The sequence below is a fragment of the Lithobates pipiens genome, unplaced genomic scaffold (genome assembly GCF_037356315.1).
Source record: "Lithobates pipiens isolate NorthernLeopardFrog02 unplaced genomic scaffold, aLitPip1_a1.2 Scaffold_1, whole genome shotgun sequence".
NCBI lineage: Eukaryota > Metazoa > Chordata > Amphibia > Anura > Ranidae > Lithobates > Lithobates pipiens.
Window position 1 is genome coordinate 130,869,399 of NW_027507685.1, and position 16,967 is coordinate 130,886,365.

Below are 16,967 nucleotides of genomic sequence, written 5' to 3' on the forward strand. Positions count from 1 at the left end.
GGGAACCCCTAGACAAGAACGAGGTGCAGAAGGTAAACGGTAAGCCCAGCAAAACCAGCCGCTCCTTCAGGGGTCAGTGCTACATAGAATGACAGGACAAGGAATTTTGGTAAAACAATTATAAACAATATAAACACAAGGGAGCTCCTGGTCCTGGTGTTGCTTCCATAACTATGATACAAGACTTGAGATGCAATAGAGACAGGCCTTATGCCTGTCTAATGTCAGTTGCTATACTCTTCCTCCGTAGAACTATGGATCCCAGCAAGGCCTGTGTATAAGTCTGACTAGGTGCAAAAGTTAATAAACTGTGGGCTGCAACCCGCTCAACAACTGGATCGGGAACTCTGGATGGTAGCTTTGGTCCGGTGTGGCTTGCGTCTATGTCCGCTGGCTCTGTCCTTCCATCCTGATGTGTGAACCCGGTCCTCCGATGCTCAAACGAGTGTCTCTGGATTTCCCCAATCCGGTCGCTGTGTCTCTGGCACCATCCAGTCACTCAATTTATCAGGGGTTGTGCTCCCAATGGCAGTAGGCCACTTCCTCCGGGAGGCCTCTTTGCAAGTCCTGAGAGGCAGGCCATGCGTTCCCAAGAGAGCTAAGATGGCCGCTCGGGGGCCTTCTATGTCCTACCCAGAATGCAGTGCAAGAGAGGGTGTCCATGGATAGGTCACCTGCCATTCTGAGAGGTAGGCCAAATATTAAAGTAAATAAACAGTCACTTCCTGTATTTAGTTCAATGCTCTGAAAAGAAAAGTTATCCAAGTCCACTATCTGTATTTGGCCGCTAGATGGCACCAAATACCAAGTTACAGAACTGTTCATAGACTTACGTTATAATAACATAAACATAGGATCAGTAGGCAGAGGTGTCAGTGCTACATGAGCATTTAAAGTAATTGATTTTTCTGTACTCTTTTCTGGAATTTTTGTTTATAGTTAGTGACCGGGTCTCTTTAAACAACTGGTGCTGCTACTGCTCAGCTCCCTTGACAGTGCTATGGTTTATACCAAGCACTGTGACCATCACTTTTGCTAGGAAGGTCAGAATGCATGTCAGTGTGGAAGAAAACATAAATAAAAGGCAAGTGAAATAAAATGAACAAATAAATAAATAAAATAAAAAGCCTATTGCATTAGAGTGTTCACCCCAAAGCTCAAAAAGAACTAGACAGGGAATGAGAGGGATAGTGCTCTGTGCTGCTGGCTTTCTTTTCATTCAGACTGAAGCATAGTAAATACAGCCTACTATGCTTCCGTTATGAATGACCAGAGTGAGCGAGTCTGTTCACTGTGTTCATTTAGAAAAAACTAAAGGTCCTGTAAACGACACATGTACTAGCCCTTTCCCCCACTCTCCATTCTGAAATATCCATGGGGGAGAGAAAGGAAGCCAGCAGCACTGCGGGGGGGGGGGGGGGGGATGCAACACGGGGGTAAGTAGGGGGAATGAGCACCACACAGACTGATTAGGGTGTGCCCAGGCACACCTGGCAAACCCCCTGCACACACCTATGATTATTAATGGATTCATATGCCAAATACCATTACATGTATTCATTGCATACAGTTATCAAAATACCATTTGAGACTATGGTCCATCCAGCTTCTGCCTCATCTCCCTGTACCTTTCCTGCTGCTATTTGTACATCCCCAATCTGACCCTGAGCTGGTTTAGGAATGCAGCAAAAAGAACCAGATGTCAGATGACTTCAGAGGGTATAGCACAAGGAAATATATGTAGTGCACGTGTCCTTGGTTAAATGTTGTGCTAATATTTGCTGCCAAACCAAATTTCAGTTCCTGTTTGTATGGCTCTTGCAAAATCATCTCTGCCCTCTACTCGCCACTTCATCAGAAAAAGGGACGTGTTATTTTAAAACACAGTAAGGGGAAATGAAAGTTTAAAAAGGAAAAGTATATTGTACTGTGTACTAAATTTTAATTGTTTATTTGCTGATGACTGGGTGCTTTTCTGTTGCCAGGCAGCCATGGTAAAGCTGCCATGCACTTAGATTTCTTTTGTACTGCAGGCAGGCTGAATAAAACCATTTGTGGTAATGCTATGCAGAAGAATGATGAATCTCCCACTATAGTTATTGTATTCTGACAGCCAGCAACCACCTGTCAGAATACCTGAACGGTGCTTGCATCTAATTGGATGTAGTAGCTGTTGGGCTGACAATTCTCAAACCAGCTACTATGATTTCTCCATTGAAAAAAATAAAAATAAAAGATATGTTGGTGCCAGAATCACCAACATAGCACATTTTGGACAATTCACCAGGAACACAGAGAAAAAATATACACCTCACCTCCTTCCCCCAGCAGTGATTGACAGAGGCTCTACATGCCTCTTGTGACGCCTGTGTGTGCTGTGCTCATAATGGCTGCACTTAAGCTGGCCATAGATGGATTCCCAACCATCCACACATTTGAGGAAGACAAGGTGAATCCTCCCCACTTTGCAATTGTATTCTGAGCTGCTGCAGGGGAGAGGAGAAAGCATCAACAACGACTGGACCATCGAAGCCTATAGGTGACATCACAACTCTGGGAGTCTCTCACTCTCTCATTGAAATGCAGTTGGTCCTTGCTGAACTGGCCAAAGTGAGTTCCATCTACCGCTAGCTTTAGAGTTGTAGTACAGAGTGTGAGATTGCACATAGAGGAGACTCATATGGGACAGGGCAGAGCGATAGAACGAGGAGTGCATCAATAAAGCAAGCTGACAATTTGAACAGTGGCAGAGGAAGACATTTAAAGTGGTTGTAAACCCTTACAAACCACTTTGACCTACAGGTAAACCTAGTATAAGGCTTACATGTAGGTCCAAGAAATATCTCCTAAAGCTATACGGTTTAGGAGATATTTGCCTGAAGACAGGCACCGCTGTCTACGGCGCATGCGCCGTAGACAGCGGCGTGCAGGCGCACTGAGCGCAGCATTTCCAACAACGGAGCTGCCGCGCGTGTCGGCTTCAGTGCGCATGCGCGGGAGTGACGTCATCGCGGCTCCGCCGAATGACAGCGGCGGAGCTGCGAGACCCCACCGAAAAGATGGATGCGCCGGACTACAGGGGACAGCGGTGACTTCGCTGGCTCCTGTGTCAGGTAAGTGACACATAATGGGCTACTATGCATCAGGGTTTACTTCCTCTTTAAAGAGATAGTTGATAGTACATGTAAGTTATTTGTAACTGTTTTATGGAGGAAAAAAAAAAAAAAAAAAAAAAAAGCAAGGAACAGTAGAAACTTGACCACCTCGGCGCTAAGTCACAGAGAAGCTGGCCATAGGATATTCAAATGAAATGACCACTGTGCACTCCGACTGGATTATTGTGGTAATGCCATCCTCCTCACAATAGGGGAAACTACAACTTTACAAACAGAAAAAATAAATAAATAAAATAAAAAGGGGGTGGGGGGCAAGCGCCTAGTGCATCATCCATGTTGTAGCACGTCATAAATTCAAAAACCAGAAGTCCGCCCTCTGACCTCATAGGTCCAACCGGATGACAGCACCAGCTGATGCGTTTCGGGGACTTGCCCCCTTCCTCAGAGTAAAGACTGGTTATTCACCAATTTCCACTTCATATTAAAGTAATGCAAAAAAACTCCCATCTCCTCCTAATGTGGAAGGAATGTGGAAGGGAAAGGAAAGGGGGGAGGAGGTCAAAAAGGAGAACACCACCCTTGATGGTCCCAAGTGGACTTTGTCCATTTAAGCTTTGCAGCCACCATTGGGAATGTTTATGAACACAGCAAAAAAATAATCCATCTCAATGTGTAAAATAAAAGAAACACAGGCTTTATTTTTGCAGCTGTTCAGCAGGGATGCTGACACACTGCCTGTCATTCAGATACCTCCAGAAAGGAGACTCTACAATCTGCATGTATGATTTCATCATGAAAAACAAGGCACAACAGAAATATAACAATTAGCACTTAACATCAAAAACGGCTTTAATTGAGATTACAATAACTTGTATTGTTTCCAAATGCACTTTAGCTCACCTTTAAAGTTTTATATTTTCTGCCAAGATGTTGAAAATTAATATTTGCACAGCTGAGTCATTGCAATATAATGATATTTGAATCGCAGCCACGAGTCAATGTGTTTACGTAGATTGTAGTCGGACAAGCTCTGTCTTAAATGATTAAAGTGGAGCTATAGTCAGATTTTAAAGCTAAACTCTAGGCTAAATACACGGATAAAAATAAATATCAGGGGCCGTTTTACCTGCCAAATGATTTTTCGTCAATCCGGTTCTGAGATTTACACAGCACAAACTGGTCTGGTAGAGAGGAGACCTGATTTACTTTGCTGTAGAAGCAGCACATTGATAAGCCCATCTCGCTGTCACTCTGCTCTCTCCTCCTATTAGCATGCTCTTTCACTGCAGTGCAACTGATTGCCCCCTGCCCCTCCCCCCCCCACCCCCACTCCCAATCTAAGCCGGTTATTTTGCAATGAAATATTCATAAAGCAAACAACCTTTTACCTTTACTGTCCCTGACCGAAGTGAGCCAACCTTATTTATTTTATTTACAGGTATTTATGTAGGGACGATAATTTACACAGTACTTTACATATAAGGTTCATTCACATCAGTACCTGCCCTCAATAGCTTACAATTTAAGGTCCCTAAATTACATACAAAGGTCCATTTTATACAAGAGCCAATTAAAGCAGTAGTAAACTCGGGGGAAAAAAAAAAAAAAAAAAGGGGTTTCCCCATCCACTTTAATCTTCCAGCATGTCTTTGGACTGCAAGAGGAAACCCCCCACGAGCTCCTTGCATGTAATGTCATGGTCAGGATTCAAGCGGATGACCCCAGTCCTGCAAGGTGGAAATGCTACCTACTAAGTCACTATCATGGCCGGTTTTAAGGCAGGGCAAAAGGGGCAGCTGCCCAGGGCCCTGTCATTGTTGTGGGGCCTTATACTTGCCAATTATCCTGGTTTAAATTCCCTCATCCCTTGAGGTTTTAGTCCTGTGCTGTGTCCTGATATCTCAGTGGGAAGTGCTGCTACTAATGCTGCCCAGCTCTGCCCTATTGTTGTGTACAGGTGACTCACCTTCAGACCCTGTGTTTATATGTAAATTTCCAGAATTCATATGTAAATAGGGGCAGCTAGCAGCATTGATATGTATATCATGCCCCCCTGAGGTCATATCCACAGTAATTTCTAGCAACCAATCAACAAGCAGAAATCATGTGCTGTAACCTCTAGCAACTAATCAGTGAGCCATAATGTGTGCTGTAACCTGTAGCAACCAGTCAGTGAGCGGTAATGATACACTGTAAGCTCTGGCAACCAATCGCAATAGCTGCCTGATCGGATTCAGTAAACTGATTTTGAGTCTAGCTGCTATTTATTGTATGTCTCAGAGCATGTGGAGAGCAAAACTGCATGGGAGGGCCCCCCCCCCCCCCCCCAAGAAAAGTTTTGCTCAGGGTCCAATCATTATTAAAGACGGCCCTGGTCACTATGATGCCCACCTCCTTTGCATCTCACATGCTCCTCTTCCCAGACATTGCAGCTCATGGGAAAGTTTCAGCAGTGAGGTCAATCAAAAAAAAAAAAAAAAAAAAAAAAAAGAAGAAGAAGGAGGGCAGGACTAGGAGGGCCAGGTGCCAACTGACAAGCGACAGGCTTGTGAATGAGCAGCAAAAATTCTGATAGTCAAGCCTCCAGCAACGGTTTATTTTATCCCACTGCAGTGCAAGCAGGCACATCCTACGTGAGTGGGGCAACTCTGCTCTTAGCTCAAGAGCAGTGCAGCGCCATTGCCACCCCATCACAGGAAACTGCATTAGGTGGACTTCACTGGCAGAATAAACAGGTATTTGTGGGACTTTTTCTATTCAACAAATAGAAAAAAAATCAGATTTGTGTTCCAGGGCTTCTCACAGTAATGGTATTTTCACAGCAAATTATATGAATCCAACAAGGTCCTTTATAAACAGATCATGCGGTGCCTGTATGCAAACAGGCTGGGACAGTACGCAAATTAAGAAAGGTGAGAACAGCACAATGAGCTTGTGCAAGAACAGAGACACACTCACAAAAAAAAATGCGCTTGCAGCCTCTTAATAGGCACAATTACTTCTGGCTTTATGGGAATGTAGATTGTCCATTCCTATTAAACTTTGTTCGTGTTAATGCACAAGGTTGTTAAGTTCTGTTTTCTATTATAATTAAGTGCTGCGGTACATTGTTTAATAGGAGGCCCTAGTTTAATGTTGAAATACACTATATTACCAAGTATTGGGACGTCTGCCTTTAGTCCGACGGATTGTGTCCGAAACTGTTGCATACACACGGTCGGGCCAAGTTGGCGAAAAATCCGATCTTTTAGAACGTGATGACATAATTTCGTTACGATGGGACTACATTCAGGCTAGTAGCCAATAGCTTTGATGTAGGAATTTGATCTGAGCATGCGTGGCACTTGGTCCGATGAAAATGCTCTACACATGATCGGATTAGGTCCGTCCGGCCCAGTTGGTCGGGAAATATTTCCAACATGTTGGAAAATTGGGTCGGACGGAGATTTGGACGGAATCAGTCCGATGCATACCACACACAGTCGGATTATCTGACGACACGGTCCGATAAGACTCATTCCGACAGATTCTCCGACCGTGTGTACAAGGGCTTAGTCCGTAGGGTTCAATATTGAGTTGGCCCACGCTTTGCAGCTCTAATAGCTTCAACTCTTCTGGGAAGGCCGTCCACGAGGTCTGGTTTGCAGTCTCTACTCCAATTCATCGGAAAGGTGTTTTTTTGGGTTGAGGTCAGGACTTTGTGCAGGACAACCAAGTTCCTCCACCCAAAACACGCTCATCCATGTCTTTTATGAACCTTGCTTTGTGCATTGGGCCAAATCATTTGGTGTGGGGGGGGGGGGGGGAATATGGTGTGGGGTTGTTTTTCAGGGGTTGAGCTTGGCCCCTTAGTTCCAGTGAAGGGAACTCTTAAGGCGTCAGCATACCAAGACATTTTGGACAATTTTATGCTTCCAAATTTGTGGTAACAGTTTGGGGGATGGCCCCTTCCTGTTACAACATGACTGCGCACCAGTCCATAAAGCCCTGGATGAACAAGTTTAGGGAGGAGGAACTTGACTGGCCTACACAGAGTCCTGACAGAACACCTTTGGGATGAACTAGAAAGGAGACTGCAAGCCAGGCCTTCTTATCCAACATCAGTACATGACCTCACAAATGCGCTTCTGGAAGAATGGCCAAACATTCCCATAGACACACTCCTAAATCTTGTGGACAGCCTTCCCAGAAGAGTTGAAGCCCTAAGGGGTGGGCCAACCCAATATTGAACCCTACAGACTAAGGCCTGGTTCACACCTATGCATTTGAGTGCATTTTTAGTCCACACTACAGCCCATTTAACATGGTTTCCTATAGATGTAGTTTACATTTGTGCATTTTATGGAAAGGCTCAGGGACTTTTTCCTGGATTTTGGTTCCATAGACTTCAATGGATCAAAAGCGTGTATTGAATATGCAAACTGCAACCTGATTCACACCTATGCATTTTTAGTGCTTTTTGCATTTTGCAGATTTGTATAACAATCCATTTAACATGGTTTCCTATGGAACACGTTCTGTAGTGAAAATCTGCAAAATGCAAAAAGCGCAAAAAATGCATAGGTGTGAATCCAGCCTTAGGCTCAATGCACATCTATGCATGTTGCTTTTGAGCGTTTTTGTGGTGCTTGTTGCGTTTTTGGATGCGCGTTTTTACCACGATTTTGCAATTTTTTTTTTACACTGTAGTTGCTTAGCAACCAAATATATACAGTGGGGAAAAAAACGCAGCAAAAAAGCGGTACTTTTGCGTAAAAAAAAAAAAAAAGCGTTTTTGATGCAGGTCCATTGACTTCTATTACTTGCAAAATGCTGCATTTTGCATGAAAAAAGTCAGCGACCCTTTCCAAAAACGCAGAGGCACAAAAATGCATTGATGTGAACATGTTCCATAGTAACCCATGTTAAAAAATTTCCTTGCATTTCTGCAAAATGCATCAAAAAATGTGCTAGTGTGTATCGAGCCTAAGGCTGGATTCACACCTATGCATTTTTAGTGCTTTTTGCAGATATGGGCACGTGATCTGTAGTGCAAAAAGCACTAAAAATGCATAGGTGTGAATCCAGCCTTAGGCCTGATTCACAAAATATGCATTTTTAGTGCTTTTTGCAGAACAGTCCATTTAACATCGTTTCCTATGAAACCCGCGGACTCGATCGCCGCGGGCATCCCCGCGATCGTCTCACGGAGCGGCCGAATAGAGCAAATGCTGTGTAAACAACATTTGTCTATTCTGCCTAGCAACTAGTGACGCTGATCTCTGCTCCATGTGATTGGAGCAGAGATCAGTGTACACTAAATGAAAGCCCAACCCCCTCACAGTTAGTAACACTCCCCTAGGAACACTTAACCCCTACACTGCCACCCACTGGTTAACCCTTTCACTGCCAGTGTTATTTACACAGGAATCACTGCATTTATATAGCAGTGATTACAGTGATTACTGTATAAATGACAATGGTCCCAAAAATGTGTCAAAAATGTCCGATGGGTCCCCCACAATATCGCAGTCACAATAAAAATCGCTGATCGCCGCCATTACTAGTAAAAAAAAAGAATAAAAAATTATTAATAAAAATGCTATAAAACTATCCCTATTTTGTAAACGCTATAACTTTTGCGCAAACCAATCAATAATCGCTTATTGCGTTTTTTTTACCAAAAATATATAGAAGAATACGTATCGGCCTAAACTGAGGGGAAAAAAATGTTTTTTTATATATTTTTGGGGGATATTTATTTTTGTTTATAGCGCAAAAAATAAAAACCGCAGGGGTGATCAAATACCACCAAAAGAAAGCTCTATTTGTGGGAAAAAAAGGACGTCAATTTTGTTGGGGAGCCACGTCGCACGACCGCGCAATTGTCAGTTAAAGCGACGCAGTGCCGAATCGCAAAAAGTGGTCTGGTCTTTGACCAGCAAATTGGTCCGGTCTGAAAGTGGTTAAACTCACATGGTGCCTTATCTACATTAAATTAGCCTCAGACCCTGTGTAATTCATATGTGTTCAGGTTTAAAGGAATGGGAGGTGACAAACCATTCATTTCAGTAGGTTTCACTACCCACAGAAAAATACCTTTTTTTAATGACGCCCCATTGAACCACATTGTGCTGAGGCAACTGCGAAGATGTAGGCATTTTGAGAGGGATGACAATAATTCTTAACAGCACCCACCGTGACTGCTAAAGAGTGGCACATTTCTCATGCTTGTTGGGAAAGGCGATTTTTGCATGCGTTCCTGACACGCCATAATGTGAGCCCAGGCTTAATAAGTTTCTTGATCAAAAAAGTCCACAGATCAGCACTTCACTTGTACGGTATGAATAGATGTTCTTTTGCAAAGTCTTACATAGTTAAGCTCACAAGGATTTATCCTTGTAGATTTAATACAGGGACTCTCAAGTGTATTTGGCTTTGGGAAAAAAATTTTTTTATATCTATAGGTTTTAAACATTTATATGTGATGGTGACTGTGTAAGATTTTTGAATATATTCCATTTATAGACCCATACACACTATTAGATTTTCTGCAGATTTTTGTCTTCAAATTTTCCAAAACCATGTAGCGCAAGGGCCTGCCTGATTGCATACAGATTGAAACTCCTAAGGTTTGACCTCATATTATATGGTTTTGGCAAATCTGAAGACAAAAATCTGCAGAAAATCTAATATAGTGTGTATGTAGCCCAAGGCTGGACATACATTAGACAATTTCACTTTAGATTTATCAAAACAATATAATATGGGCAGGGCAGGTCTTAGGGTGGTGGGGGCCCCTGGGCTTGAGTCACTTTCGGGCCCTACCTTCTATACATTACCGCATTTATCGGCGTATAACACGCGCAGGTGTATAACATGCACCCCAAGTTTAGGAGGGAATTTTAAGGGAAAAAAAAACGTATACTTAAATGCCCATCAATGCAGCCTGATCAGTGTCCATCTGCAGTCTTGTCCAGTGTCATTTGCAGCCCTGTCATTACAGTCTTGAAGTTTAAAAATGGCACCGCCAAGATACAGAGTCCTGTGTATCTTGGTGGCTCTCGGGTCCTCTCAGCCGTGCAACGACATATTCAGTGACCCATCACAGTTTGCTACGGAAGTGACATTCTGTTGCCACCATCTTGCTACATCCCACACTCTTCCACAGTAAGGATACACTAAGAAGGGGTAAAGCAGACATCTTGTTACACCCACCAGAGTTTTGCATTTTACACATATATATATATATATATATATATATATATATATATATATATATATATATATATATATATATATATATATATATATATATATATATATATATATAACAGTAAAGTGAGTTTATATAGTGAAATACAGGACTTAGAACTCCGTCTGACTACTTAGATCTCGAATTTTAAAAGCAGCAGCAACCCTGCTCATCTCCCAGGTTTGTTAATCTGACAGAAGTTCGCTACTTTTAAAATTCAACATCAAAGTAGTCAGACGGAGTTGTAAGTCCTGTATTTCACTATATTCTGACTTTAGTGTTATAAATACGTCTAAAATACAAAACTCCAGTGGGTGTAACAACATATCCACTTTACCCCTTCTTAGTGTATCCTTACTGTGGACAAGTGTGGGGTGTAGCAAGATGGCGGCGATGGAACGTCAATCCGTAGTAAACTGCGATGGGTCGCTGAATATGTCCTTACAGCGGCTCTTGGGTCTTCTCACAGTCCTGAGATTAGCCAAGTTTACTCGGCTCACAATCTCACCTAGTCCCTGTGTTATGTCCATCATAGGGCGGGACTTGGCATGACTGGGAGCCGAGCCGAGCCGAGCCGAGCCAAGCCCACTCGGCTATGTATCTCGGTGAGGCCCATGGGCTTGAGCCCAGTCAAGCCCAATGGTAAGTCCTGCCCTGAATATGGGAGGTCAAACCTAAACACTTTCAATTTGTATGCAATCAGGAAGGCCCTTATTACATCATAGTTGAAGATAAATCTAAAGTAAATTGCATGATGTATGGCCAGCTTCAGGCTACATTCACACAAGTATTTAGTTATTCCTACAGCAGGAGGTAACAACTGTGTGCAGATAGCTGCAGCTGTCGAGCCCATACATTGCAATGACAGGCTGTCAGCGACCGCAGTTATTCGGGACAGTTCACACAGTCGTTACCTGCAGTGATCGTGGCTGGACACATACACACAGCTGTCAATCTCAGCCACAGGAATCCGTAGATTCTTGCAGCATGGCTAAACACCCATGCAAATGCACATTTGTTGAGAAAACAAAAAACATTGATGAATGTACATTGCAGAAATTTTCAACAACAAACATTGTAGCAGACTCTTACCTTTTGTTGGGAAGAAATAGCTGCTCCTTTCTCCAGATTGATTGCAGACTGCTCCTGACTGGGAGGGACTAATTCATTATAATCAGCTGGTGCACTTTCTGTGTTCTAATGAGACAAGCTGCATCCCTTTAGAAGTAATTAACCCTTAAGCTTGCATGTATCAGTATTTTTTTTTTTTTTTTCAACCAGCTGGTTTAACCACTTCAGCCCCGGACGAATTTACCCCCTTCCCATCCAGGCCATTTTTTATAATACGGCACTGCGTCATTTTAACTGACAATTACGAGGTCATGTGACGTTGTACCCAAACAACATTTACGTCCTTTTTTCCCACAAATAGCGCTTTCTTTTGGTGGTATTTGATCACCTCTGCGGTTTTTATTTTTTGCGCTATAACAAAAGAAGAGCGACAATTTTGAAAAAACACATTTTTTACTTTTTGCTATAATAAATATCCCAAAATAAAAAATAAAACGTCATCAGTTTAGGCCAATATTTATTCTACATAATGGCGGCGATCAGCGATTTTTATCAGGAGTGCGACATTGTGGCGGACAGATTGGACATTTTTTGGGACATTTTTTTGGGACATTTATACAGCGATCAGAGCTAAAAATAGCCACTGATTACTGTTTAAATGTCACTGGCAAGGAAGTGGTTAACACTAGGGGGTGATCAAGGGGTTAAATATGTTCCTTCAGTGTGTGTTCTAACTGTGGGGGGATGGGACTGACTGGGGGAGGAGATCTTGGTCCTAAGCATTTCTGTCTCCTCACCCCTGACAAAATGGGTATTTGAGTGTTTACACACAAATCCCTGTTCTGGCTCTGTCAGGATCAATCGCGGGTGCCCAGCAGACAACGCAGCCGCTGGGCACTTGCATCGGCTTCTAAGTGAGCCGTACAGCTACGGCAATTCGCACAGGGGAGCCATTCTGCCGCAGTCAGACGGCGGATGGGGGAATCCTACCACTGTGCTATTGTGTTCTCACAGCAAGGGGCCTTCACCGCTGTCAGAACACACTGATCAGTGTTGCCGGCTATGGCTTTCACACTGAGGCTCTTTACAGGGGCTACAGTGCTAAAAATAGCGCCTGTAAAGAGCCTTTCCTGTCCCTCCAGTGTGAAATCCCTCGGGCTTTCACACTGGAGCGGTGAGCTTGCAGGACGGTGAAAAAAGTCCTGCAAGCAGCATCTTTTCAGCGCTTTAGGAGCGGTGTATACACCACTTTTAGACCCCTTTCACACTGCAGCCATTTTTCAGGCACTACAGCGCTAAAAATAGCGCCTGAAAAAAGCGTCTCCATTCAGTCCAGTGTGAAAGCCCGAGGACTTTCACACTGGGGGGCTGCGCTGGCAGGGCATCACAAAAAGTCCTGCCAGCAGCTTCTTTGGAGTGGTGAACTCACCGCACCTCCACCGCTGCTCCCCACTGAAATCAATGGGGTAGCGCTGCGATGCCACCGGCAAAATGCTGCTCCGGCGGCATTTTGCAGGCAGATTTAACCCCTTTTCTGCGATAGCGGGGAGTTTAAACTGCCCTGCTAGCAGCATAATAGCGCCGCTAAAACGACGGTAAAGAACCGCTAAAAATAGCGTTGCTTTACCGCTGACGCCCTAGGCGGCTCGGTGTGAAAAGGGTCTTAAAGCACCCCTGCCCATTGAAATGAATGGGGCAGCACCGCTGGCAAACCACCGCTGCATCTGCGCTTTGCGGGTGGTTTAAACCCATTTTTGGTTATAAGTGCCTCACTAGCAGCCGAATGGCGCCGCTAAAATAGCGGTAAAGCCCCGCTAAAAATAGTGCCACTTTAACGCCGATGCCCACCCCAGTGTGAAAGTAGCCTTAATCTTTAATAGGAATGAGCTCAGGCGTGTTCGCATGGACCACATGCAGAGCCCGCCAGGAAGCCGGCACAGCGCTGCGCTAATCACAGGCAGTGAGACAGTGCCCCATATGTGTGGCTGCAGAGATTGGGCAATGTCTCAGTGCCTGTAATTAGCTCAGCGCTGCCCCGACTTCCTGGCGGGCTCTGCATGTGGTCCATGCGAACACGCCTGAGCTCATCCTTAATCTTTAATAGTAAGACACACATACACTTACACAGGTTGAACTGGTTGGACTATTTTTCTTTTTTCCTTACCTACTATGTACCAATGTAAGACTGTTAGAATCTTACAGTATATTAACAATGAAGCTGTATTACAAATGCTTATTATTATTTATATTTTACAGTATGGGATGGTATTTGACGCCGGCTCCTCACACACCTCGCTTTTTATTTATCAATGGCCCACAGATAAGGAAAACAACACAGGCGTGGTAAGCCAGACACATGTGTGCGATGTAGAAGGTAAGTGACCAGCACAGTAATGACCAGTACCTTCACGATTCTGTTTTCATGCTATCACTCACTGTAATGAAGCTCTCTAGTGGTTTTCACATAGTTACTGCACGTTGCTGAGCAGGCAGCTTTAACCGTTTGCCGACCACTGCACATAGATGTACTTGGGCAGAATGGCACAGGCAGGCAAATGGGCGTACAGGTATGTCCCTTTAAATTTGCCGCCTTTCAGAGAAGCCCGCCGTGGGTCCTGGGAACTCAAAGTTCTCTGACGGCCTCCGATTGCAGTGTCAAGAGGTAGAAAGGGGAGACGCCTTTGTAAACAAGGCATTTCCCCGTTCTGCCTTGTGTAATGACAGAGATCTACTGCTCCCTGTGATCTGGAGCAGTGATCACTGTCATATCCTAGGTAGCCCCTCCCCCCACAGTTAAAATCACTCCCTAGGGCACACTTAACCCCTTCATCGCTCCCTAGTGGTTAAATCCTTCAATGCCAGTGTCATTTACACAGTAATCAGTGCATTTTTATAGCACTGATAGCTGTATAAATTACAATGGTCCCAAAATAGTGTCAAAAGTGTCCGATGTGTCCGCCATAATGTCGCAGTCATGATAAAAATCGCAGATTGCCGCCATTACTAATTAAAAAATTATTATAGCAAAAATTTAAAAAATATATTTTTTTTTCAAAATTGACGATCTTTTTTTGTTTATAGCACAAAAAAAATAAAAAATAAAAAATAAAAACCACAGTCGCACGACCGCACTATTGTCAGTTTACCACTTTCAGACCGGACCATTTTGCTGGCTTAAGACCAGACCACTTTTTAGCGATTTGGCACTGCGTCGCTTTAACTGACAATTGCATGGTCATGCGACGTGGCTCCCAAACAAAATTTATGTTTTTTTTTCCAAAAATAGTGCTTTCTTTTTGTGGTATTTTATCACTCCTGCGGTTTTTATTTTTTGTGCTATAAACAAAAATAGAGGGGCAATTTTGAAAAAAATGCATAATTTTTACTTTTTGTTATAATAAATATTCCCCAAAAATATATAAAAAAAAAAGCTTTTCTCCCTCAGTTTAGCCCGATACATATTCTACATATTTTTGGTAAAAAAAATCGCAATAAGTGAATAATGGTGGCAATCATCATTTTTTTATTTTTATTGTGACTGCGACATTATGGAGGACACATCGGACATTTTTGACACATTTTTGGGACCATTGTCATTTATACAGCAATCAGTGCTATACAAATGCACTGATTCCTGTGTAAATGCCACTGGCAGTTAACCAGGGGGTGGCAGTGTAGGGGTTAAGTGTTCCTAGGGGCGTGTTACTAACTGGGGGGTGCTGGGCTTTGTGCTAGTGAACACTGATCTCTGCTCCAATCACATGGAGCAGAGATCAGTGTCACTTATTGCTAGGCAGAATGGGGAGATGCTGTTTACAATGGCATCTCCCCATTCAGCCTCCCCGTGAGACGATCGCGGGTGTTCCCACGGCGATCGAGTCCACGGGACCCGCGACCGGACTCACGGGTGTCCTGACCGGCACGCGAGTGCACCGGTGGCGGCGCACACGTGATGGCAGGGCGGCATATAGAAATGGACGTACCTGTACACCAATATGCCTGCCCATGCCATTCTGCCGACGTACATCGGCGTGCTCCGGTCGGGAAGTGGGTAAAGCGACGCAGTGCCGAATCACAAAAAATGGCCCAGTCATTCAGCAGCCAAATCTTCTGGGGCTGAAGTGGTTAAAGAAGCTTGTCATAAGAGATATATGTAGGCAGGTCACCATTGCTGACATCCTTTGGAAAATAATTTACTATCTATCGGTTTCTGCCAACCCCACGCACACAACAAGTGAAGTCAGGCTGAAGTCAGAACTCTCAATTTTCTGACTCAGTGAAGCCAGGGGATCAGCATGGACTAGCATGTTTAGAAAATTATTAGCAATAAAAGTTCATAATAGTTTTCTGATCACAAGTTCTCTCATACCCCAGCAATAAATGAATACTGCTTTTATAGCTTTAGAGGTATATAGCACCTGATGGTGGAGGTCAGCTTCCAGGCTGCAGGTGACAACAACACACGGGGGGGTTATTTACGAAAGGCAAATCCACTTTGCACTGCAACTGCACTTGGAAGTGCAGTCGCTGTAAATCTAAGGGGTAGATCTGAAATGAGTGGAAGCTCTGCTGATTTTATCATCCAATCATGTGCAAGCTAAAATGCTGTTTTTTATTTATTTTCCTTGCATGTCCCCCTCGGATCTACAGCGACTTTACTGCAAAGTGGATTTTCCTTTAGTACCGTAAATAACCCCCATGGTGTGTGTAATTCAATTTGTATCCCTTTTATAGCTTTAAGAATTGTATCTGCATTACCCAACTTTCCTTTTTAGCAAGATGTTTATTGCAAAGTGACAAGTCCACTATAAAAAAAAAAAATGATTGGTGATCATTTATGTTTAATTTCACACTGCATTATTATCGCATTCAGTTTTTCCATGTCGAGTGTGTCTGGAGAGATTCACCATCTGCCTCTAAGAGGTTGTTGCTGGGACCTTTCCTCAAACTGCTCACATCCTTTTTACTATCATCCTGTCTGCGCTTCATCTACACATCTGGCTTTCTCGGCATGAAGCTCTCCAGTTTATAATAAACAGACTTCCTCTGCAGTGAGGCAGCGCAGACTCAGGTGTCTAATAACCCCTATCTAAGAGAACATCTGGGTCTATTTTCTTGTATATCTGAGGGCAAAAAACATATGAAGTAAATCTCTACAATACATGCACATTAACCACTTGACCTCCAGAAGATTTACCCCCGTTTATGACCCGGCGATTTTTTGCGATACGGCACTGCATTACTTTACTCACAATTACGCGTTGTTGCAACACTGTACACAAATAAAATGTATGTCCTTTTCCCCTCAAATAGAGCTTTTTTTTGGTGGTATTTGATTACCTCTGCATTATTTTTTTGTGCTATAAACAAAAAAAAATGATTATTTCAAAAAATATATATATTTTTTACTTTCTGTTATAAAACATATACAATAAAAAAATTGATAAAAATCAAATTTCTTTATCAACTTGGGCCAATCTGCATTCTCCTACATATTTTTGGTAAAAAAAATACCAATAAACGTACATTGATTGTGTCGTGCAAAA

General features: G+C 43.3%; 1 protein-coding gene across 1 annotated transcript in view; it reads left to right on the top strand.

Annotated features, from left to right (window-relative positions):
* LOC143974933 (ectonucleoside triphosphate diphosphohydrolase 8-like) overlaps positions 1-16,967 on the top strand; it is a 77,391-nt gene that overhangs the window by 33,371 nt on the left and 27,053 nt on the right. Inside the window, exon 3 of the mRNA XM_077476774.1 lies at positions 13,678-13,795. Within this exon, the coding sequence (XP_077332900.1) occupies positions 13,678-13,795 (118 nt within the window). The remainder of the gene's footprint in view (positions 1-13,677; positions 13,796-16,967) is intronic.